Source organism: Protomyctophum bolini (genome assembly GCF_963924005.1).
Source record: "Protomyctophum bolini genome assembly, chromosome: 7".
Classification (NCBI taxonomy): Eukaryota; Metazoa; Chordata; class Actinopteri; order Myctophiformes; family Myctophidae; genus Protomyctophum; species Protomyctophum bolini.
This window is the reverse complement of record NC_137868.1, coordinates 25,708,903-25,732,951: the sequence shown is the minus strand read 5'-3', so window position 1 is coordinate 25,732,951 and position 24,049 is coordinate 25,708,903. Positions and strand designations below refer to the sequence as shown.

The window sequence follows — 24,049 nt, the reverse complement described above, 5'->3', positions numbered from 1 at the left end:
TGCTGCCACTAGGGCTGCTACTATCGATTATTTTCTTTGCAATATATATATTTTGAGGGGTGCTCCTATGCCCATAATTCCCAGCTTTGAGGGTTTGTGTGAACCAGCTTGATCTAGTATGAGAGTGACGACACTAGCGTTGACTCCCATTGTGCGGCGAGAACAGATCGTGTCACGACTCTCTTCTTCTACGGCTCTGGTGTGAACACAAACATTGGCTGATCACCCCATAGCGATGATTTGAATGGCTGAGCAAAGTACATATTGAGGATAAAAGTGAGGGCAGAAAAGAGAAGACACCAAAAGATGCCAAAAGTGATTGGCCGGAATGACATTTGTGATTATTTGATTGGCTGAGTATGATTTTTTTTATTTTTTTTTATGTTGTCAACAAATCTAATAATCTCTTAAAACCTATTCTATAGTATAGTATACTGGATTAGGGTTAGAGTTACAGACTACTATAGTCTGTAACTCTAACCCTCATACTATAGTCACTATAGTATGTCAGGCAGTTTTTAACTGGGGTGTTGAGGGGGACTCCAGTAATCTGGATCTGAACCATGTCACAGTAACGTTGTGGGGGAGTGGTGGAGTGTGTTTTGGGAGGGGTGCAGGGAAGGTTTTAATAGCTACAGACAGCTATAGCGCATACTGCATTGACAAGTGGTAACGGTGCAGAACTTCAGAGCTGGAAATTCCACCTCTTCCAACTTCATAGGTTTTCTTCTGGATTTTACCAGGACTTCTCTGGATTTCTATCCTTTTTTATATGATGACTCGTGATCGACAGCCAACGACAAAGCCCAAGATGAAGGGGATTGTGTCATTTTTCTCAGGTAACTTTTTAATGGTTTATTGAGAAAGTATATATTTTTTATAAATAAGACACAAGACATAAAGCATGAAGGCATATGAAGTAAAGTAGAGATGATAATATTTGTCAGCTGTGGAACACTTATGTAAGGATTCAAACTTGCTTGTCCTACAGTTTTGCTCAAAGGAAAGAAAAGGGGATTCAGTGACTTAATCCACAATTTCCACAAGCTTGTTTCCAGTCAACACCTCTGTCATCAGTAAGTACATTTCATTAGATTTTCCGAAATGTTTCAGATGTTTTAAATTGAAGATGACCATTACTCACACTCACATTCATTGTTAACCTCCTCAAAGCCTGGATAGCCAGAAAATCCTTCAGTCAGATAGGACTTTAAGAGAAGAGCAGGAAGAAGGCGGCGATCCGGTGAGTAAAATAACTGTTGGCTAGTTTTCTGTTCATGATGAAGCAACTAACATGTTTCATCTATTTCTCTCTCTGTCAGGATCTGCAAAGCTCAGTGAACACTGATATCCAGTAAGCTATTTTTATTTACTGACTATAGTTCTATCTATAAACATCTATGATTCTGAAACAAATTGACACACTTTCTGGTATGATCACCAGGGTGAAACCATCAGATTTCCACTACCTCAAAGTTATTGGCAATGGAAGCTTTGGAAAGGTGGGAACCATACTATTTTGTGTGTTTAACTTTGGTTGTTAGATGCAGGTGTTTTAAGTCTGGTAAAAAACCAGCAGGCATGAATTAAACTCTCACAAGGCGCTCTTTGCACATATTCCATAAATCCAGACCAAGGTTATTATAGTTCACTAAAACTAATGCTTGTACCTTTTCTGACCTTTTCAAAACTCGCCACTCAGAAATATCCCATATTATGATAAAGACAATACAAACTAAATCTAAAGCATTTAACAAACTAACAAACCCACTTAAAAACTGATGTTGATATAAAGATAAAGTCAAAACTAAATTCAACAAAACTATAATAACCTTGATTGACTACTTTATTATCTGTATCTTATTATTATTATTATATCTTTATGTATATTTATTATTGCTGTTATTGTTATGTTCTGTTAACACAGTATTGTGGACCTTACCACACCTGCATTCCTTGCTTGTACCTGTATGAGTGGTGACAAACCCTGCCGAGATGAGATCGTACTGCCACTGTGACCCATCAGACAGGTGTTCTATCCTCTCAATATGAGTGTTAAAGGGCTTAATCACCGCTATCACCTGACTGTAAACACGAGGTTCTTAATTTAATTGTTACAGGTGCTGCTGGCCAGACACAGAGAAAGTGGGGTTTACTATGCTATGAAGGTACTCCAGAAAAAGGACATTGTCAAGAGGAAAGAGGTATGTTTCCCAATTGTCTGCCTGCCTGCCTGCCTGCCTGCCTGCCTGCCTGCCTGCCTGCCTGCCTGCCTGCCTGCCTGCCTGCCTGCCTGCCTGCTTGCCTGCCTGCCTGCCTGCCTGCCTGCCTGCTTGCCTGCCTGCCTGCCTGCCTGCTTGCCTACCAGTCTCTGTCTAATAGGTGTCTCTGTGTATCATATGATCACATCATGCTCTTCTCTCTGTAGCAGAGCCATGTGATGGTAGAGAGGAGTGTACTATTAAAGGGACTGCAACATCCATTCCTGGTGGGCCTACACCTATCTTTCCAAACAACAAACGCTCTCTGCTTTGTCCTGGACTACCTCAATGGAGGGGAGGTATGTGTAGGAGATTTATTCCCAGTATCGGTCATTTCAAGATTATAATATCAGAGGAAACACACCCAAACATGATGGATAGACACGTTGCGAAGTGTTGTGTTGTGAGCTTGTAGATTGGCTAATAAGAGATTTGGGGCCCTATCTTGGGCACGCCTTACCATTTATCCCTAAATTCACTATGCATTTACTATGGAATCTTGCATTTCTTGTGACATCACGTGACATCAGCCCCCATATATGGTGCCCAGGTCATCGTGACATCACGTGACATCATCAGGGATTTCCATCCCTGATGTCATAGTAAATGCGTCACTCAAGAGAACGTCCCCTCTACCACCCTTATAGATCTCCATATCTATAAGATCTCACACTCAAGACACGTGTTCGGTCAGTTTTCAACAGTTTTCTCAGTGCTTCACTCAAGACATGCTCCTTATATGGCCAGTACAGAATTCATTCCATGTTGATCTGACCCCCCATGCCAAAGCGCCAGGGGTGGCAAGATATATGTAGACAGGATAAAAAGCTGTCCAACTACAGTTGCAACAGGTAACAAACAGGTTGTAGTCTGTGAATTCATAGATTTCTGTTCCTTTTCATTCAGCTCTTCTACCACCTTCAGAGAGAAGGGTCGTTTCATGAACCCAAAGCCAAATTCTATGCAGCAGAGATGGCCTCTGCACTGGGCTATCTCCACTCCCTTAAAATTGTTTACAGGTATACACATGCACGCACGCACGCACGCACACACGCGCATGCACACACACACACACACACACACACACACACACACACACACACACACACACGTGTGTCACACTCCCTGGCTCGATGCCAGAGGAGAACCTCTGCCCCAAGTTCTTCACATGGGCCTGATAGTGCCACCAGGAGGCCGATTTTTTGCGAAACACATTTATTTGACAGTACAGATTTGCGACAAATCAGTACACTCTCAGAGTATAAAATTGTTCTGTATATTGGGAAGTGTGTGCGGACAAAGTACTGATCTAATGAATTAAAAGATCATTCACAATGTTTTGTACATATTGCAGTAGTAATGTGTGGCTGTCAAAAAAAATCCTAAGAGGCACACCTGGAGGACTTGCAAAGCAATGGTTATTAAAAGTATTCAGATAGGAAATATCTTGTGTCTCCCTCTCTCAGGGACCTTAAACCAGAAAACGTCTTACTGGACAGTGGAGGTCATTTGATGTTGACTGACTTTGGGCTGTGTAAAGAGGGTGTGGGCATTGGAGGTACTATGCAGACTTTCTGTGGGACTCCTCAGTACTCGGCTCCGGAGGTGCTTCAGGGTCATATCTACAGTCCCACAGTGGACTGGTGGAGCCTGGGTTGTGTACTGTTCGAGATGCTCTATGGGCTGGTAAGTGAACATGTGTTTACATAGAAGTATCAATGTGTGTGAGCATTTGAGCAATGATGCAGTCTGGGGAAAAGCACACACAAAATATTCTAACAGGTGCAGAATTAGTAAATGTAAAGACAGTATCTGCTCAGTTTTTCTTTTTGCTCCAAAAGTAACTTAAATGGTCAAATGAATCAGTCTTCATCTGGTGCATTGGATGTATCTGATAATAGTCCGGCGGATGGGAAATATAGACAATATTTTAGGCCAATAAAAAATAATACCAAATTTCCCACTTTAAACAAAAGAAGCCTGTCGGCTGCCGGACTATAAATACCTTTGAGGTCAAAACATTGTACCATTAAACGTTTCTCGTGGGAGCAAAACAAATGTGTGGGGATACATTCTTTCTTCTCACAGAATATATAAATTCCTGTGAGTGGCAGCTGAGCGAGGGAAACAACTTAAAATCCCTGGTTATCCCAGGCTATTTATCAAGTCTACCCCATCTTCCTTGGTTTCCCCAGCCTCCGTTCTACAGTCGTAGTAAAGCACAGATGTATGACAACATCCTTCATGCTCCCCTGATACTCGGTCCTGGTGTGTCCCGGGCTGCTCGTTCCCTGTTGAAAGGACTGTTGGAAAGGGACTGTGCCAATCGCATAGGGCGTAACTGTGACTTTGTAAGTATACAAACAAACAAACAAACAAAAAGGGTGTGCTTATGTACTTGAACACACTGATGCCATCACTGAGCTAAGTTTATTTTTATTTTTTATTATTTCTTGATGCACCTTGCTTTTCCTTCTGCCTTGTTTCTTAGTGTATACAGTACTTTTGTGTCCTTCTTATCCTTACTTGTATGTTGTAACCTTAACTGCTATCTATCTATCTATCTATCTATGGACTTCCTGTGTGTATTTTCAGGAAGAGCTGCAGAGTCATCCATTCTTCCTGTCCATCAACTGGGATGACCTACTGGCTAAGAAAGTCACACCTCCATTTATCCCCAGTGTAGTAAGTATCTCCATCTCTCAGTGCTAAATAAAAAAAATGTTTTGTTTTATTTAATTGTACACAAAAACATTACATATTGTAAAACTTTAAAAAGACATAAATTAGTGCAGGTGAGAAAGGAAGGGGCTTATATACAGTACAATGTTCTCACCTGAAATAAAAAACAGAAAGCAAGAAAGTATAGGTTTAACGTCTATTTCTGTTTTTCTTCTTTTGGTCCAAATCCAGTGTACAATGTATGTTCATTCCTCTATTTTCTCAGGCTGGCCCATGGGATGTCCGCTACATTGACCCTGTGTTTACACTAGAGCCGCTGCCAGCCTCTGTGGGCTTCAGTGACAGGTGCCTGGGGGGTGCAGCTACTGAGGCCTTCCTAGGATTCTCATACATTCCCCCAGTGGTGACTGAGCCACTACCATTAATAACCACACATCACAAACTGTAATTGGGTCAGGGCCTTTGGGAAGGGCCTATACTGTATGTTGATACAATGTATATTTTTCTATTTTTTGAATTAAATTTGTTTTTTTCGTTTTTTTTGTTGTCAGAATGTTTATATTGCATTTGTCCTTTTGTTGTTGTGTGAAGTGGTAGCAAAAAGTGTGTTTTAAAGAAAAAGTGATAATGAAAGTCTATGGCACAAATCGTAGGGGCATCATGTTCCAAGTAATCCAGGGAAAGAAAGATTTTGATTGCATGACTAAGAGTAATCCATGTTCAAGAGTAATATAGCCAATTAAGACATATAGAGGCCTGTTATAGCGCCACCATGAGCCTGCGCCACCATGAGCCTGATACTCAGGCTCTCGTCACATACTGAATTACAAGCAAAAAAGCATAACGGGTAACATTGTTTCAAATTTGACAATTCCAGAAAAAGCACATCACCTCAGAGGCACTGTGAAAGCCCTTTACCAAAACACTGTGCATCAAGCTTTGGTGCATGTGCCATGTGCGTGTATCTCAGTAGTTGCTGAAGTGGGGATAACTCTGGTCACTCTGGCAAGTGAAGTAAGCAATCAGCTGACCATTGCAGATCATCAGAAACAAGCCACTGCCTGCGAAACATGAAAACAAACAGCATTAAGAACTAGTCCTAATATTTAATACAACTACTATGGCTGAGAATTACCTTGGTCTTACCCAGAGCCAGCCACCATTGCCACACCACAGGAAACTCAAACATCACTGTAACACACATTGCACTTTTAAAGTATGCAATTAGAATAAAAAAAAAACCCGAATAATCATCATGAATGTGTACTATGGGACAATGTTAGTAGGTCTGGAAAAAATATGATGTACATTTTTATTTTTAGGTGATGTGCTTAAAAGGAAAATGTGTGTGGTGTACATTCTGTGCAAATAATGATTCAGGGAAAAAAATCTGTATTATTTCAATAATGTAAGCGTTAGCGCATGTGCTTGTGTGTTCACCTAAACTGGTGAGCAGTACATGGAGCAGAGTGACGGTGAGGGCATAATCCCAGACCCATCTCCTTACCACTGCAGCAAACAGCAGACCACTGAAGAAGTAAGTTAGCTCCATGGACAGGAGGTTCACTAAAGATGAAGAGGAAAACAGTCACAACACATCCTGGTATCCTTATTATCATGTTGTCTGTTAAATTGTGCTTACCTAAGTATTTAGAATTAGATTCTGCAGGCTCTGTCTTAAAGTCAAATGGAATCAGCCCATCAAAGTGGTCCAACCTAAATAAATGGGTTATGGGGTGTTAAGGTCAAAACTTAACAGTTCCAAGACAATGGAGTGGAGTCTGGGACCAGATAAAAATTGATAAGAAATAAATTACTTCTCATGAGAAACTATTGATTGATTGAATACTGGTTTGCAAATAGTGGTGGATTATACAGTGGCACAAAAAGGTACGTAACAGTAAAGCCAAGAGGGCTTATTTCCAATGTGGTCCAGGCTGTGTATCCAATTCATAGATAAAGACAAAGGCATACAGACATACAATAATAGGTCAGACATCAACACTATAGTAGCAAATAGCATAAAACATATAGTAGGCCTACCGTAAACAGAGAGAGAGAGAGATAATCTATTCTATATACCTGAAGGCACCAAAGCACACGCTTCCAATCATGTAGTAGAGAGAGTAAAAAATGACCAGACAAAGCAGCAAATGGACTAGCACGGTCTGAAAGAATGACAGAGAGCGAGTGGTGTGCATATTAATATAAATCTGTCCGATACGCATATTATTATACAGTATAACTGCAATACACAGAATGAACCTGCCAGCTACTGTTGTTGCCACCTGCAGATGATGAAGCGCAGGCTGCAAATCCTGCTCTAATCTGTTGCATAGCATTTTAATGATTCGGAGTAGTTCAGTGCAATAACATCCGATCACCTTGTAGCCAAAACAAAACTAGGTAGCTAATCAATGTATTTAGCCTACTATCGTATGATCGTAGACATGCGCGGCTGGCCGAGATCAGATGATATAGTGAGTAGTGACACATACATCCCGAATAGTTTGAGCGACATGTGTAATTCTTCTTTGCATTTAATAGTCACCCTCTTACCTTAGAATTGACCACTTTGCCTTTGAATGCCATCTCATGGTTTGCATTTTATGTTGTTTTGCAAATAACGCAGTCTGCACCAAGCTGCGACTCAGTCTAAATCCTCGGAGTTTGGACTTATGCTGCCATCTAGAGGCGAAAGTAAGAATAAGCTGTAATGTTGATGTGATTTTACATTACAGCCTACTACTACTACCCAATGCGATCTGCTGTCTGAGCCAAACAAACCATATGCAGGCAGCAAGTCACATTTTAACACGTAGTAGTGACCGTGTTTTCACAACTGCAGTAGACCTAATAATCTATCAAGGCTAAATACGACCCTTAACGTTCTGTGTGCGTAGTTTTGATTATTCGAAAGAAATTTAGCCGCACCCTGTAATGGAAAAATACATGGCTATAGTAGTGAGACTTGGTCAAACTGAACATCATTATACACTTATACACAACACACTAACTTAAACTTAGCCTGGTCGATCAATTAGTTAAAAGTCAACGAAGTCGAAGATTACGCGTTGTTAAATCGGTGCCGCTATTCTGGAAAGCTATATTCTACTGAAAGGGCTAATGTGATGATAATTGTTATGTTATAATGTGAAGGATATATCTGTCCGCAGATGTGTCGGCATTTTAATATTATATAAGAGGCAACAGTACACTTAGGTTGTGTAGGCTTATGCTATGAAGGAAGGGAAATACATTATTGGTTGGCAACTGCAGCACGGTCATTTTATACGGCATCGCAGCACGACACGGTGCGACGCGTTCGCTTGTAGATCTGTTCTTATTGTTGTTGGCAAGCGACACCGTCTGTCATCGTAACTACGTAAATGAGGCAGTCGTAGGCCTGTAACTTCAGTAACATAGCGGCGGAGGTCTTCCTCGGGCTGTATTTGGTTTTATGTTTGTTTGAGTGCACATATACAGAGTGCGACAGTGTTTGACAGTGACAATAATAAACCATCCCAGCACTGTCACTTGACGACAGGGTCAGGACATTATTGCGGTCAGTCCCATTCAGACACAGGCAGACAGCGCTCCAAAATACTGACCATCACATGCAGCGACTGTCGGCATGCTTACAGGTTCTGAGTGTTATTATACTTGGAGCCATTGCTCATCAATCATCGATGGTGCTTAAGTTCCGTATTGATGACCGATAGTGCTGAAGTTTTCCCTATTGATCATCATCATCGATATAGTGAAGCAGAAGCTGAAGTTTTCCGAGATCCAAAGTTGTCAGGCAGCGCATATGACACGCATGCGCATCCTTCTATCCAGCTCTAATAAGAGTTAAAACAGAAACGAGGTGAGTTCGATAATTTACAAAGAATAATAGAACGCAATACTCATTTATTATCGTTAACAGCGGCAACGTTTGATAAACATATGTTTATTTTTTTGTGCGCAATAGATCTCACTATTTCCACTTTGATTTAAAACGGCGAGAATAAATCGTTTTTTCAAGTTTCTATTGAAGAAATTAATGAAGCAACATTATTGCATTTGGGAACAATAACGCAGTATTATTACGAGCACGTTTCATTTATTGCAAACTATTGGCGGGCTATTATAATGCATTTTTTTCTTGTTATTAAGCGCTAAACTTATTGATTCCAGATTGTCCTTAGCTCCAGTGCTATGTGTCGCTAGCTGTCTAGCCATCATCAATATAAGTGAACGGAGCTAGCAAGGAGCGGTTAGCTTTATGGCAGCTAGCAGCAACCTGGGCTGACATTCCGTGACAAGGGGAAAGTAAAGAAAATGACCAGAGTGAAAGAAAACACTCCACCAGGAAATTACATGACACACACTGGCCTTTGTTTGACATGTACTTGCGTTGTGCCATTTGTTTAGAGGGGTAACTTTAGTAATTTACATAGTTTAAGCGTGTTGGTGGCCTCTCTTCCTATGCTCCGCCATTTTGTATAAGACGAATGCTAATCATGGGCGCTCTTACATACACTTTATTTATGGCTAGAATAAAAACTGAGGTCCGGGCTGGGAAGTCCGACTTGATCGTGATCACATAGCTTTGACTGCAATTTACTTCTCACATGATTATAACTACAAGTAGAACGGGAAAGGCAACCTAAATTCAATGTTGAACATGCGTCAAGACTAAAACGTTATATCGTAATGTTAATTTGATTAAAATGCTTTCAAGTTGGACCAATGAGTGCGGAAAACAACGTTCGCTTTGAAACTGATAAACAATTAAACACCATATTTGTCTATTATCGGGCAAACGGCCGATTTGAGGAGATACTGTTAAAACAAGGAAAAGATGAAGTTGTGTCGTTAACTTAAAGTTGGCACATCTTTCTTCGTGTTTGTCAATGATGTTGATGGAGATTTATCCCTATGGGACCGTGTGTGTGTGCATTTGCCTGTTAGTTGACCTGTAAAACAATATTAATATTGACTGTTTTGTCTGAAATCGAAGTGCATGGTGTATCCTGCAGCCAGCACACCGTCGCCCTCTAGCGGTGATGCAGTGCTAGAGAGAATTTAAACAAGTGAATATACTGTAGATTAGGTAGAATCTTCCTAGAGTGTCTATTACTTTATTATTACTTTTCACGTTAATTGAGAAATAGAAAACGGCCTCCAATAACCACCCACAGTAAATCCAATGGTGCAGAAAATCACATTGGATTTTGTATTAGGTGACCCCTATAGGTTCTAAAACATTTGTAACTGGGTCTTTTATCACCCTGTCTTTTCAGGAGGTCAGTAGAACAGGGAGCAGAGGAGTAGTGATGACTGACACTCCCCCAAGTGAAGGCCCTTCTCAGGGTCCAGACTTTGACATGATGGGGGCTCTGGATTGGAAGGATGGCATAGCCACACTGCCAGGCAGTGACATAAGGGTATGCTGAAGATTGCTTTTGTGAGAGGGAATCCCTCTCCCCTCATGTGCATCTGTGTCACTGTGTGTTTCTGTGTTTGTGCACACAAATAAACATGCCCCCCCCTCTTTGTATCTTACAGTTCCGCATGACAGAGTTTGGAACTCTAGAGATTGTCACAGACCCAGAGGTCAAAGGGCAGGAGGCAGAGTCTACTTCTGAGACCTTGGACCCAGCACCGTCTCACAGTCCCACCCCTCCACCAGAGGGCCAATCAGAGACTGGCAAAGCTTCGGCTCCAGCCAGTCAGGGCCAGCCAGGGTCTTCTCAGGGTAAAGCAATGACAGTACTAACTAAATACTTACATCGATGCTGCACAGCATATTTTTGAATGTGCTTATGTTAAATGCAGTTCAGAAACCTGTCCAGCAGTGACATCATAGATGGGGAATCCAAGCTAATAGAAACGGCAGCCTTTCTTTTCCTGAAAGTTGCAATGCGAAAATGGAAGCCATCGTTCTCACGATGAATAAAAATCTTAAGTATTTTTTCAAAAGAATCTTCCCACAGCCCTGTTATGAGACACAGGCCAAGTAGAAAAACAATTGTGGTATTTTATCATGACCATTAATGAAGACCAATTATATGAAGATACGTTGAAAAGTGGTCCTTTAACTATTTCCAACCTGGCGTCCATATTTTGGGTCATTATAGGCAAAAACATTCAAATAGCGTGAATAGCAGCTTGATCTAAAAGCTTAGCTCACAACACGTTGCATGATTTGCATCATGGTGCATTGTGAGTTTGTAGATTGGCTATTTTGGGCATTTGTCGTATATCAAAGTACATTGTGTTTACTCTGTTCTGCAGCGCCCCCTGGTCCTGTGCTACTGTCTCTTGAGGAGGGTCCCAGTATGGAGGGTCCTAGTGTGGAGGTTGGACCCAGCATTGAGGTGGGCTCCAGTGCAGACATGAATGCCAATGCAGAGATGGCAAGCTGTAGGGCCTGTGGTGGCCACGTTCCTCGAGATACCCTACTGCAGGGCAAATTCTGCAGCTCCATCTGTGCCCAGCCTTCCAGTGGCAGGTATAACTCACATCCTCCGTCTCTGTATTCATGCTGTTTTTGTGCTGCAATGCCGTGCTCTCTTGAGGTTGGACATAGGGCTGGGCAATTAACCGAAGATATATTGAAATCGATATTTAAAACCAATAACCGACTTAATATTGCTCATTTAGGTTAATCAAATAATGGGGAAGCAGATTTATTTTCCCTTTATATATCAACAAATATTGATGATATAATATATATACCGGTAATTTATTATTTATATAATATAATATATATATTATATAATATAAATTGATATTTTTTTATAATTGACTGAATCGATTAGTCTGATTAACCATGTATTTAGGTAATACATCAAATACATAGACATAGCCATCAAGAATCATAAGCAAGCTAAGAACCTAATATCTGTCAGTAGATTTTCTGTACAATGTGCAATGCACAATGTGTCACATTGCGATGCGTGAGCTTACAACACAGTGTGAGCTTATGGATCTGCTATTTTCACTATTTGTAAAATATATATATCTTTCACTAATCGTAATCGAGGCAAAAGTTTGAAATATTATATTATAATTAATTTGTAGTCATATCGCCCAGCCCTAGCTTAACACCAGTCTTGCATTACTTCTGCAGGTCTTCTCCAGGGGAGCCCAAGGAAAGTCAGGCAGTGGAGAGTGAGAAGCTTGGTAAACGAGTGCGTAAAAAGAGGAAGATCTACATGGATTCTGGTGAAGAGGAAGAAGAAAACAGAGGAGAGGAAGAAGAAGAGGTGACGAATAATACAATCTTTTTCCAAATGTACCATCACTGTGCAGAACACCACAGTACACAAGCCTGCAGACGGTGCAGAGTCCTGTATCTTTACCGCTTTACAGGATTCAGTCATTTCAGTGTAGCTACATTGTAATTACTCAGATGTACGTATGAAAATATTCATGTTTTATACAAATTGAGGGAGTTCGTTGCTCTCCCCTTGTCCCCCATATATGGGGACTAGGTTGGTGGAGCGTGTGTAGAGCCCAGGATCACATTAGATGATTGACACAGGGGTGAAAAATGGGTTACAAAATCGTGGGATAAAAAATATAGGGGAAAAAAAAGTTAATTGAGGGAGTTCTTTATATTATTAACGCCTCTCTGCTTTCTGACTATGAATCAAAACCAAGCATGTACTGTACATAGTAAAATCCTCTGCTCACTTATCCATTTGTATTGAGTATACAAATGTAACATAATATACCTTTACAAGGCTATTCCTTTAAAAAAAAGGTTGTAATTTGGTTGTTCTTTTCGTTCACAGGAAAAGACAAAAGCTTCCAAAGGCAGGAGAGCTGCCAAAATGGCCAAGCTTGGTATGTCACAATGCTGTTTCTATTTTTCTGCAAAGATATTTGGTGTACAGGGAAAAAAGGAGGTGGCAGGCATCTAAGTATATAGGGTTTAAGTGGTCAATTCAACTCAGAGAGTGTACAAATGCAACCAAACTAACTCGGTTACAAAAGGAAAACGTGCCACAATGTTAAATGTTTACACACATTTTGTAGATAAGTGGTCAAATCCTAGATAAAGTTTTATTCTGGATAAGCTATTTTATTGCATCTCATTATTTTGCACGGCAATGTAGGTGTATATTTAAAATGAGGGAGCTGTGTTTTCAGAATCTTACTGAGCTAACTCAAAGTGAACCAATCAACCAGAACGTATAAGGCATATAGGGTTATCTGTGTATCAGATATAGTTTGTGGTGGGTGTTCACCTGCGCTTTCTAAAAACTGTGATAATTGTCGTGGAATCCTTGAAAATGTTAAACACCCTCACTCATAGAAGATCTTGTTTTTGACTCATCTCTAGTAACTGCCCCACCCAATAAGAAGCGAGCGTGGAGCTGGCCTGCCTACCTAGAAGAGGAACGAGCCATAGCTGCCCCTGTTAAGCTTTTCAAAGAGGTAGTTCTGCCCAAAACTACACACGCATTCAGGCTTATACATTTGGAAATATGTTTCCAAATGTATACACAATATATAAAGTGTGTGTGTGTGTGTGTGTGTGTGTGTGTGTGTGTGTGTGTGTGTGTGTGTGTGTGTGTGTGTGTGTGGTGTGTGCGTGCGTGCTTGCGTGCACGATGTAGCACCAGTCCTTTCCTCAGAGCAGGAACAGCTTCAAAGTGGGAATGAAGCTTGAAGGATTAGACCCCTGTCACCCCTCTCTGTTCTGTGTACTCACTGTGGCAGAGGTAAGGACGTACTCTGAGAGTTTACAACTGGACCACATTTGTACATGCCTTACACTGAGGATTTGACCATGTCTTCTGTCTTGGCATCCTGCCGTGCAGATCCAAGGCTACAGGATAAGGCTTCACTTCGATGGCTACCCAGAGTGCTATGACTTCTGGGTCAACGCTGATTCGTGGGATGTGAAGCCAGCTGGTTGGTGTGAGAAGATGGGACACAAACTACTGCTGCCTAAAGGTATTTTGCATCTATAGAACGATAATGCAAATAGGCTGCATCTTGCATCCTAAAGCCAACTCCACATTGCACAGATTCGTTCACGATTTTGCGTCGGCACCTTGTCGGCACGAGACTCCCGACGACAAGCTCCCGTCACTTGCCGTCCATATCAAGTTGCCGACGCGTTGGAACCCGTTGATGAAGAACCGAAGAAGTTCGGTCGGCTGGCGACCCTTGGTAGCCGACGCTATCCGTGTTGTAGTGATAAGGGGGTAAATACTCCACTGTAGAGTGGTTCTCTACTGTCTGCTCGTCTGACTCATCATGTTTCAGTGCTGACTACCGGTACTCGTATAGTGTGAACTAGATACCATAATTATTCTCAATGTCAACTCTCAATTCATATTCCAATTGATCAACTACAAAGCAAAGCTAGCGAAAAAAATGTTGTACGTTTTGTTTTGTTGCGGGTGTGGGATGCATTGCAGGCTCCAGTTTGGTGACAAGCTAGCTTGGCAGATTCTGTGAGTGAAACAAGCGACCAGGTCTATGAAAACAAGCCCAAAAGAAGCAACCAGTTTCACCACTTGAGCCCTATTACATCCGCTATTTTCAAAAAGAATCATGAAAGCAAGCCCAAATAAGCAACTACACTTACCAAAGCAACGGAGAGTAATTGCTGTTACAGGAAAACTAGTCGCTTATAATAAGCAGAACTGGCAACACTGCAAACTGCGCTGCAGGCTGCTTTTTTTGTTTTGTTGCTTTTTGCAATTTGCATGGGGAAAGATTATGTTTCGTCGGGCGACTGGTTTTGTGAAAATGCTAGTCTGTTGCAATCTGATAGTTTTAAGTAGTCTTTGACTAGTCTGAACAAGTTTGCTTGGTGTGGAGTCACCTTTAGACTCACTAAATTGAGAAAGTACGCAATCATGTCACCCTCCGGGATTCCTGGGATGCAATTCTGTACTCTGTACTGTACTCTAACGTCGTTGAAGAAGTACTCATAAGATGTATGACCCATTACATTGTGTGTGTGTGTGTGTGTGTGTCGCACGCAGGTTGTAAGGATGGGGAATTTAACTGGAGCATGTATGTGAAGAACTGCAGAGGTCACTTGGCTCCCAAACATCTCTTCAAAAGCCTCAACACGGTGAGTCCATATTGATTGTTTGATTGAATACTTTATTAGACAGAAATGCAAACAAACGGAGTAAGTACTGTCAAGCACTTGGTCTAAAACAGGGACCCCACCCTGACTAAGAATCAACCTGGGGACCACTGTTGTCTTGGGTGGGTATAGGGGCTAAGAACCTTAGGCCTTAAAAGGACTGTAGCTGGTTTACGAAGGGACGAGTGGAGCTAGTCAATAACTCGAATCCAATGATTTCTTGGATAGGCACTAATTAGATTATTCTTTTTGCGTTAATGCGCTAATGCTAGTGCACTTCTTTTCATTGTACGCCCACATATATATATATATATATATATATATATATATATATATATATATATTAGATAGATAGATATGTGTGTGTACTGTGACATCAAGGTTTCATGCTGGGCCTGTGTTTCCGTGGCAACAGAAACACATTCCATGTCAATACTGTTTCTAAAAAAAAGGAAAAAAAAATCTTTCTGAGGTCCACACATGCTACAGCAAATATATTTATTGACACTGCTTAACCATTTTGACCAGCATTGAAAGCTTGACCAGTAACCGTCGCTAACGTGGTATTGGCCAAGAACGGGCTTGGGTGGGACTTAGCGAACGGCTAATTAGGCCTGCAGGTGGGAGGAGAAAAAATATGTTTTCCTTTTCTTTTTATAATGAAGAAAAAACTATGTCATATTAAATTATATTATATTTAACGGAAATATGCTAGTGGTCCAGAGCTCAAGGTTGAGAAACACTGATCTGACTAATCATACATGCGATTATGTGGGCATGTTTCTAACTACCCCTTTCTGTGGAATTTCTTGAACGCCAACTTCCCCGGAAAAATGACTGCTCTGACATGTTGCCATTAGTGGTGCATTCAATTAATCGATATTGGCAACAAAATGTAGGAAACGAAAAAATAAAGGGATTCATACAAATGTGTCCATGATGCACATGTGGGTCCGGCCTAGTGTTTGGGAAACACTGATTTAGCTTACTGTTTACAAGTGGGGAAAAAGTCCCTATTCTGAATGCATGGTCATGGACCACATGCAATACCTTCACAGACCACCACTGGTCCATGGACCACCAGTTGAAAACCCCTGCGAGAATTTACCCATTTCATTTTTACAATGTTTTGGTTTTTCTCATGCATTTGGAGATTTAATGGGAAATGAGTAGTCATTGTGTGTGTGTGTGTGTGTGTGTGTGTGTGTGTGTGTGTGTGTGCGTGCGCGCGCTTTCTAGTCTGTGACTCCATCTGGTTTCCGTGCGGGAATGAAGCTGGAGGCTGTAGACAGAAAGAACCCGTCCTTGATCTGCGTAGCAACCATTGCTGGTGTCGTTGACAACCGACTCCTCATTCACTTTGACAACTGGGAAGACACATACGATTATTGGTAGGAACCGTGTGGGTGTTGGTTTGACAATAGCCACACACACACACACACACACACACACACACACACACACACACACACACACACACACTGTAGCGCTGTGCTGTTAGACTGAGGCTGAATGTCCATGCAGCGTCTGAAAGGAATACAGAGTCAAATCATGAGTTTTATTTTAAAGTTGCAACCCATAACTTACTTTTTGTGTGAATCAATAAAAGGTATGATATGATAAAACTGTATGATAGAGCAGTGGTTCCAAAACGTTTTAGTTCAAGACCCAAAAAAGAGATTAGATGTTTTCCCAGGACACAAACTAGTGAAAATAGCAGATCTACAAGTGCATGACGCGTCGCTGCATACCGTGTTGTGAGCTTGTAGATTGGCTATTTTCACTGTTTTACTAATTCATGGATTTTTCTTTCTTTCATGAAATCACCTTTTTTATGTTCTGAAATAATAACTAAATGTAGGGGGAAAAAAAGTAACCCATAAAAATGTGTCTGCGACCCACAAACCAGTGTGATAGAGTATGTTAACACAATACCGGTAGTTACACCGTAGTCTCCCCGCTCTTCTATTGAGACCCTTCTAAAATCTGAATAAATAAATCTAATTAAATTTAATTCATACATTTAATTAAATGTAATACAATTATTCAATTTAACTTCTATAGATTTGCTATTTCTGATGAACGCATTTGGTGTAGACAGAAAAAGTAGCCCAAGTACAATAGTAGCTCAGGTCAGTTTTACTGAGAATCGAGGGTTTAAGTGGTTAATTTAATGTAGGTCCTGTGGTCGGGGTCTCGAGGTATTGCATGAGATTGAAATGGAAATATCGTGCCTTCCCAAATTAGCTCTTTGTTATAGCTCTGTAGAAAGTTTGGAGCTGACACAGTGGAGAACAAACACTGATGCCTGGTGTTCACTTTGTGTTCAGGTGTGATCCCAGCAGTCCATACATTCATCCTGTGGGATTCTGTGAGGAGGCGGAACTAACCCTCACCACCCCAGCTGGTAGGACACGTACGCACATTTGAATATGTTTTTTTGGCATGCTGTATTACCTGAATGAATACAATACAAAATACTTTGTCTTTTTCACTTTTATGAACAGTTTGTATTTGAATCCCAAATGTGAATGAGAGAGCATTACTTAACTGTAGTCGACCACAAATGTGTGTGTGTGTGTGTGTGTGTGTGTGTGTGTGTGTGTGTGTGTGTGTGTGTGTGTGTGTGTGTGTGTGTGTGTGTGTGTGTGCGTGCGTGCATAGTGGATATTGTGAACAATTGAAAGTAATTTATTGTGTTAAATAACAGTTAAAACTACAATATACTACCGGTTTACTCAGTCACTTAGTGTGTGAAAGGCTAATATTGGCTGTAGACGGTGCTGTTCAAGACTTGAAGTGTTTGTTGTCTTCAGACCCATTAACTGAACCTGTTCTATAGACACAGGTAATCTCCCCTTACATCCACCCCAGCACTTTCTTTTTTCTATATTCTGTGCAAATATCTCTAAACACATCGCATCACAGTGCCTCGTTTTTCTTCTAAAAAATCAACTATAATTCCATACCCCATGTAGGACAGCATGTTCAGCGTGGTTAAATGACTGACCGGCTTGTTGTGTGTTTCCGCACCTCAGAATATAAACATCCCAAGAGCTTCTCCTGGGAGAAATACCTTGAAGAGACTGGGACACAAGCTGCCCCCGCACGGGCTTTCAAACCGGTGAGACACTCGTACTCCTACATTAGGATGGCATGCATATTCTATTACAGCACTCATAGGGCCAGAAGGTTTTGTCCACTGGCCATGTTGGCTGATATCCTCCAAAACTCAGCTGTCACCGTCACAAATTGAATCAATTATAAAACATAATCGATTAGCGATTATTCAATCAAATAAACTACTAAGAATGTATCCCTATATTGGGCATGTCATTTTAGACAAAAAGATTAAAAATAATAATAATGAAATTAGTATATCTACAAGCACACAACACGTCACGATGCATTAATTAGTTAATTGATTCATTGATATAAAAGGCCTACTGACGTATGAGTAGCAGCTCACACTAACCTCTCATCCTGCTCGCTATTATGTGTTGTTTTGTTCCAGCGGCCTCCTCATGGCTTCCAGTTTGGGATGAAGCTGGAAGCCGTCGATAAGAGGAATCCAATGCTTATCCGTGTGACAACTATAGTCGACACAGAGGACCACCGGCTGAAGGTACAAATGGCGTCTTTCTAGAGAAGCATGCCGACTGTTTTGTATGATGACTTTGTGGTCATGGTTTCATGGTTGGTCCCTTCTTGTGATGTAGATTCACTTTGATGGATGGGATGCAGAGTATGACTACTGGGTGGACACTGACTGTCCGGATCTGCACCCTGTGGGCTGGTGTCAGAAGACTGGACATCCGCTACAGTACCCCAACGGTGTGATACACACTCATACTTGCACTCCTCATTCACATACACACACACACACATCGTCTCGCCATCTGTTTTGTGACAGCCTGCAATGTACAGACTGTAGAAATGAATACCAGCACTCACGTTGTATCCTATAGGTTTGATTTTGTTCCCCCCAGCAGCAAACAACAACAGTGTGGACGTTTCGGCCCAGAGGCCTTCCTCGGCATAAATCTAGACAATACTGCGTAGGTGTCACTTAAAAAAGACCTGGGTGCCACGCACAAAGCGGTCCGGGTGCACCACATAATACATCTGTTTTCATCATACAATACTGTTATATCATTATTTTCTGTTACATAGTTAGGAGGCTTGTATTTTTCTTTAAAGAAGAAAACCTGCAATGTACAGCCTGATTTATACCATGTTGTGCGGCTGTGTCGCTTACAACGAGCCGATCTAAAAGCTCATAACCGTGTTGGCTAGTGACAGAGTGACACCATCGTATAACGAAGTACAAATTAGGCTTTATTTGACAAAGTGATCTTCAAGATGGACATCTTAAATCTGAATGAATTGTGAGTCAGCACTGTTGCTGCCTCTGCTTAGCTCCTCGATGATTTAGGAGGACAAGAACGTATTGTATAATTCAGTCAAAATGGCAGTGACAGTTCATCTCATCATGTTTCAGTTGTATTAAGTATACCTGGTGAATGTGTATCTTATAGGCTCCACGGACACGCCCGTACCTCCAGGACAAGGCTGTCCTACCCCAGGATGCAATGGGGTCGGTCATATCAGAGGACCACGCTATGGAACCCACTATACGTTAGTAACACACTTGTCTTGTCTTTTCCTCACAAACACAAAATTAAAGCACCTTTCTCTAAATATTTGATAGACAGAAATGTGTATGTGTGTGTGTGACTGTGTGTTTGTGTGTGCAGTCAGGTGAGCTGTCCATACTCTGATTTGAACTTGAACAAGGAAGGCTTGGTGCCGGACCGTCTCAGTGGAGAAAGACCTCCAGTTCTGAGCGGACATCCCCGCGGCAGACGTCCCGACTCCCACACTAACCCAGCCACGACACACCCCCCCACCCCCACCCCCACCCCACCAGAGCTGCCTGAAACAGCTGATGACAGCTCCCAAAACAACAGGTGGAGCGTGCTTGTAACTTGCAACAACACTCTACACTTCACATTGTGCAACTGTCTTTTAAAACCAGCAACAATCCCCAAGAGATGTTCTACTGGTGTTTAATGTATGCAACTCTGTTTTCTGTGTTGCTAGGAAACCTGCGGTGGTTGAAGGAGAGCGTTCTGGACGCAACAGCCAGTCTGAACCACAAGGTGGGGTCAGCGAGCAAAGCCAGAATGGAGCCAGACCAAAGCGGTAACTAGTTCATTGGACATCACTCCTGTGGAATGCTGAAATGATAGAGACTGTAAAGTCTTCAAAAGACGAACCTCTAACATTTCTTTTATGGTTATTGCAGGTCTGCACCAGTTCCTAAGTATCTCAAAATGCACTATGTTAAAGAAGAGATTGGAGATGGTAAAGGTATGTACAGTATGTGTGTGTGTGTGTGTGTGTGTGTGTGTGTGTGTGTGTGTGTGTGTGTGTGTGTGTACATGCTGGTGTATTCTATTGTGTCCACACACACATGTGCGTGCGTGTGCAATGCATGCATGCATGCATGCATGTTTGTTTGTAGGTGAGACAGAGGCAAAGAAGAATGGCATAATGTGACAGTGACACATGCAAATGCATCAAAGCTATCTTCTCTCCTCTCTCAGCCTCTCCAGATGCTATTTCCCTTCAGCAGGCTCTCCATGAATCTGTTTTCTCCCCTGGTATATCTGCCTCACCGCCCCAGAGGGTGGCTCTCTGCTGGGACAAACATTGTCAGCTTCTCCCCGAGGTCTTGGGTCTTACTGCCAAACGAGTGGCAACCTGGAGTTCAGAAGAGGTTAGACGCATGCAAGCTCATTTATTTAAAAAGAAAGACAAAACATACGCTCCATACATGTGCATAACATGTCCTGTTTATGTGTTGCTCAGGTGGCCAGTTTTGTCAAAGGACTCCCAGGTTGCAAAGAGCATGCTGCAACATTTAGAACAGAGGTAAGTAGTTCATCACAAATACATACGGCACACAGCTTTATTTGAATTGACGACTACTAGTGTAGGAGCTATTGTAGCCAGCATGAGCTGATGATGTGTAAAACTGTACATTGAGTGGGATTTTGCCTAAATCTTGCATGCAACTGGCCATACTATTCTCCAGCAGCTCTTACTTAACTTACTCACGGTGCCATGAGACAATTTCAGATGTCTGTGACATCCACACATTATTAATACAATATATACAACTATACAAAAAGTTATGAATATTTGTTTTATTTAAAAGAATATGAAAAATTGTGGATCTACAACCTCATGTGTTGCATGAATCGCAATGTGTTGCGAGCTTGTAGATCTGCTATTACAATATGAACACAGCTGTGCCTTAACATTTTGACTTGCCCATTGGTGTGGCTTTGGCACAAAATGTTTGAAAACCAATAACCGAGTTATGTTGTTGGCCAATGGCATGGAGCTTAACCACTTTCTCTGCATCTCTTATACAGCAAATCGATGGCGAGGCCTTCTTGCTTCTTACTCAAGCGGACATTGTTAAGATCCTGTCAATCAAACTAGGTCCTGCTCTGAAGATCTACAACTCTATCCTCATGCTGAAGAATGCAGACGAAGAGTAGGACTCGCCTCGGGGTGGAATCGCTTACTCTTAAGTTATAACTTAAAAATTTCCAACTTCCCTTCATCGACACTCTTGGGCAAAGGATAAAGATTCAAAGATCTGTTACAGTTCAGGTAGAGACAGCCAAGAATGAGTGGAAGCGGACTACTGCAGATTTCACCCATCTCGTCCCAATGGCTCTCTCCATGATGAGCAGCACTTGTCGCTCTGTGGGAGAGTTTTACATTGTACTATAAGGATTCTTAATTTATATTGTATTCGTTTTCTGAATGACAATGAACGTAACTGCAGGCACCTTTAAGGCTTCTTAATGATGTACAGTTTGTGTATTGGATTTAATGTCATTGCTCTGCTGCATTTCTCGTTTTATTTGAATCATCTTGAAAAGGTGCTTAAACCCAGAGCTCACAGAACAAGTGTGTGATTTGTTGCTTTTATTTGAAACAATCATCTTTTTTTAATAGATGCAAAAACAGACTGAGCAGAGTACTTTTAGTATTGAACAACTAGAGTGGAATCACTATTTGCTTCTCCTGTAGATCAGTGGTTTTCAATTTCAACACTTCATGTCAAGACCCATTATTTATTGGGCATTCGAGCCTATACCATTTGATGACTCTCAGACCCAAAACATAGATTATCTTGTTGTCGTTGGTTAAGAAGATTTTGTCCACAATTCCATGCCGTATTGATGTAGTACCATTAGGAGAGACAACAGGCAAACATTGATCAAAATTACAATTCTTCTACATCTAATTGTGTAGACTTCTAGAAATTAAGTAATGCAGGTGTTTAACAATAATTTAACTCTTTAGAGCGAAAAATGAAACCAAATGAAACGACCCTGTACGGGTCGTTTTATTTTACGCTCTCAAGAGTTAAAGATAGTGATCCATTTGGTTACCAACTCCATAATTTAGCTGGGGACCACCTGGACCCCCTTAACCCATTTTAGGCGGGAACCCCTTTTGGTGTTAGCGTTACATTATGCTTTAGCTATTTAAAAATAGCAGATCTACAAGCTCATAGCGAATCGACATTTTTAGAATCTGATCTCAGGTCAGAATGGGTTAAGGGCCACTGGTGGTCCCTGGACCAGTGGTTAAAAACCACTGCTCTAGATGGAGACATTGGGCTGCTCTCCATGCCCAGGGCATGGGTTTTTAAGGTTGGCTCCAGAGGAGAGAGATTGAGTGTGTGTACCCATGAAATGAGTATCTTCCTGTCTTGCATTTTCCATCACAAGATTATTTTGTGATCGATTTGAAAGGCCTAATGATTAATAACAAGTAAGAATTGCAAGCAAGTCTAGATAGACAAAATTATGTTTTTAGTTTTTTCTATACGTTTGCTTTTGTGGAAAGGCAACTATTTGAATGTAAAGTGTATATATATATATAATTTAGTTGTTTTCATTACTATTTGATTTCTGTCCTGTTTGATCTAATTGACCTCTGGCATTTAGAGTGTAAATAGTATAAGGCTGCTGACAGTCATGGCAACCCCAGTAGAAAATATGCAAATTAATACTTTGAGCAGCAGGACAATTTGTAAAGATTATGTGAAATACACGATACTCAATTTCAATCGTAACGCTTCATGCAATTCAGTTGGGATGTGTACATTAAATTGTTTATACTCAAACGGCTATTTTAATTTAAGGGGTAAATGGTAGCCTATGCAACTTTGGCTTGGTTACTGAAGCTGTTTGCTGCAATGTGTGACTGAACAAAATAAATAAGTTGCACACTAACTGTTGTCCTGACTTGGCCTCAGAAATGTCACAACACTATCATCACTATGTTTGTTGTCTCCACCAGGCCGAAGGCATAGGGAGAGAGTATGTTTTGCACAGTCCGTCTGTCCGTGTGTGTCCGTCCGTCCGTCTGTGAACAGCTAATCTCCGGCACCGTTAACCCGGTCGATGCCAAATTTTGCACACACTCCCTGGATGCCAACGATGAACCTCTGCCCCAAATTTTCCAGAACGGCCTGTTATAGCGCCACCAGGAGGCCGACTTTAAAATAAATAAATAATATTGCGCCTCCAGATTCTGCCCAAGAATCACGCAAATCGTTACACACTATCTCTATAGTCATGTGTTCAAGATGGATCTGTCCTATCTTTCATATTCCATATTGGCTTTCAAAGTTTGCAGGATTGGCCCTTTTGAAACAAAAAGCCTCAAATTATGAACGCAGCGTGCAATTTACGTGAAATCTTTCACAGACTTTCCTACTAGGCTGAGGAATATATCCCACCCTTTTCACATTGTCCTGTTATAGCGCCACCAACAGGTGGGTTTTTGCAAAACACATTTTTTTTTAACAAAATGCCTCAAATCATCCAATTGCCATCAATGGTGTAAGAACAAATGGAACACTTTTCACATTGGCCTATTATAGCGCCACCAGGAGGCCACA

At 41.3% G+C, this 24,049-nt stretch overlaps 3 protein-coding genes across 6 annotated transcripts; 2 read left to right on the top strand and 1 right to left on the bottom strand.

Moving 5' to 3' along the window:
• The first annotated feature begins 470 nt into the window (after positions 1-470).
• Positions 471-5,472, top strand: sgk2b (serum/glucocorticoid regulated kinase 2b). The gene is made up of 12 exons (XM_080767358.1): positions 471-839; positions 992-1,076; positions 1,174-1,243; positions 1,323-1,354; positions 1,445-1,502; positions 2,121-2,204; positions 2,429-2,560; positions 3,168-3,280; positions 3,728-3,947; positions 4,457-4,612; positions 4,857-4,946; positions 5,209-5,472. The coding sequence occupies exons 1-12, from the start codon at positions 773-775 to the stop codon at positions 5,389-5,391; spliced, it is 1,290 nt and encodes a 429-aa protein (XP_080623484.1). The 5' UTR covers positions 471-772; the 3' UTR covers positions 5,392-5,472.
• A 93-nt stretch (positions 5,473-5,565) lies between these two features.
• Positions 5,566-7,541, bottom strand: LOC308318900 (putative transmembrane protein 244). Of its 2 annotated transcripts, XM_080768615.1 has the most exons (6): positions 7,503-7,541; positions 7,026-7,111; positions 6,586-6,659; positions 6,384-6,509; positions 6,090-6,134; positions 5,566-6,004 (listed from the first exon to the last, which is right to left on the bottom strand). In XM_080768615.1, the coding sequence occupies exons 1-6, from the start codon at positions 7,533-7,535 to the stop codon at positions 5,910-5,912; spliced, it is 459 nt and encodes a 152-aa protein (XP_080624741.1). In that variant the 5' UTR covers positions 7,536-7,541; the 3' UTR covers positions 5,566-5,909. The 2 variants fall into 2 exon arrangements, with proteins under 2 accessions (XP_080624741.1, XP_080624740.1); XM_080768614.1 differs by lacking the exon at positions 7,026-7,111.
• A 1,092-nt stretch (positions 7,542-8,633) lies between these two features.
• On the top strand, positions 8,634-23,335 carry l3mbtl1b (L3MBTL histone methyl-lysine binding protein 1b). 3 transcript variants are annotated; one of them, XM_080768064.1, is made up of 22 exons: positions 8,634-8,811; positions 10,232-10,375; positions 10,497-10,686; positions 11,226-11,442; positions 12,064-12,199; positions 12,731-12,782; positions 13,282-13,376; positions 13,559-13,663; positions 13,763-13,898; positions 14,942-15,033; positions 16,291-16,442; positions 17,382-17,458; positions 18,090-18,175; positions 18,566-18,676; positions 18,771-18,885; positions 19,590-19,689; positions 19,809-20,021; positions 20,155-20,256; positions 20,360-20,424; positions 20,661-20,833; positions 20,926-20,988; positions 21,495-23,335. In XM_080768064.1, the coding sequence occupies exons 2-22, from the start codon at positions 10,265-10,267 to the stop codon at positions 21,621-21,623; spliced, it is 2,520 nt and encodes an 839-aa protein (XP_080624190.1). In that variant the 5' UTR covers positions 8,634-8,811; positions 10,232-10,264; the 3' UTR covers positions 21,624-23,335. The 3 variants fall into 3 exon arrangements, with proteins under 3 accessions (XP_080624190.1, XP_080624189.1, XP_080624188.1); XM_080768063.1 differs by having other exon boundaries at positions 17,382-17,467; positions 20,360-20,418; XM_080768062.1 differs by having other exon boundaries at positions 17,382-17,467.
• The last annotated feature ends 714 nt before the right edge of the window (positions 23,336-24,049 follow it).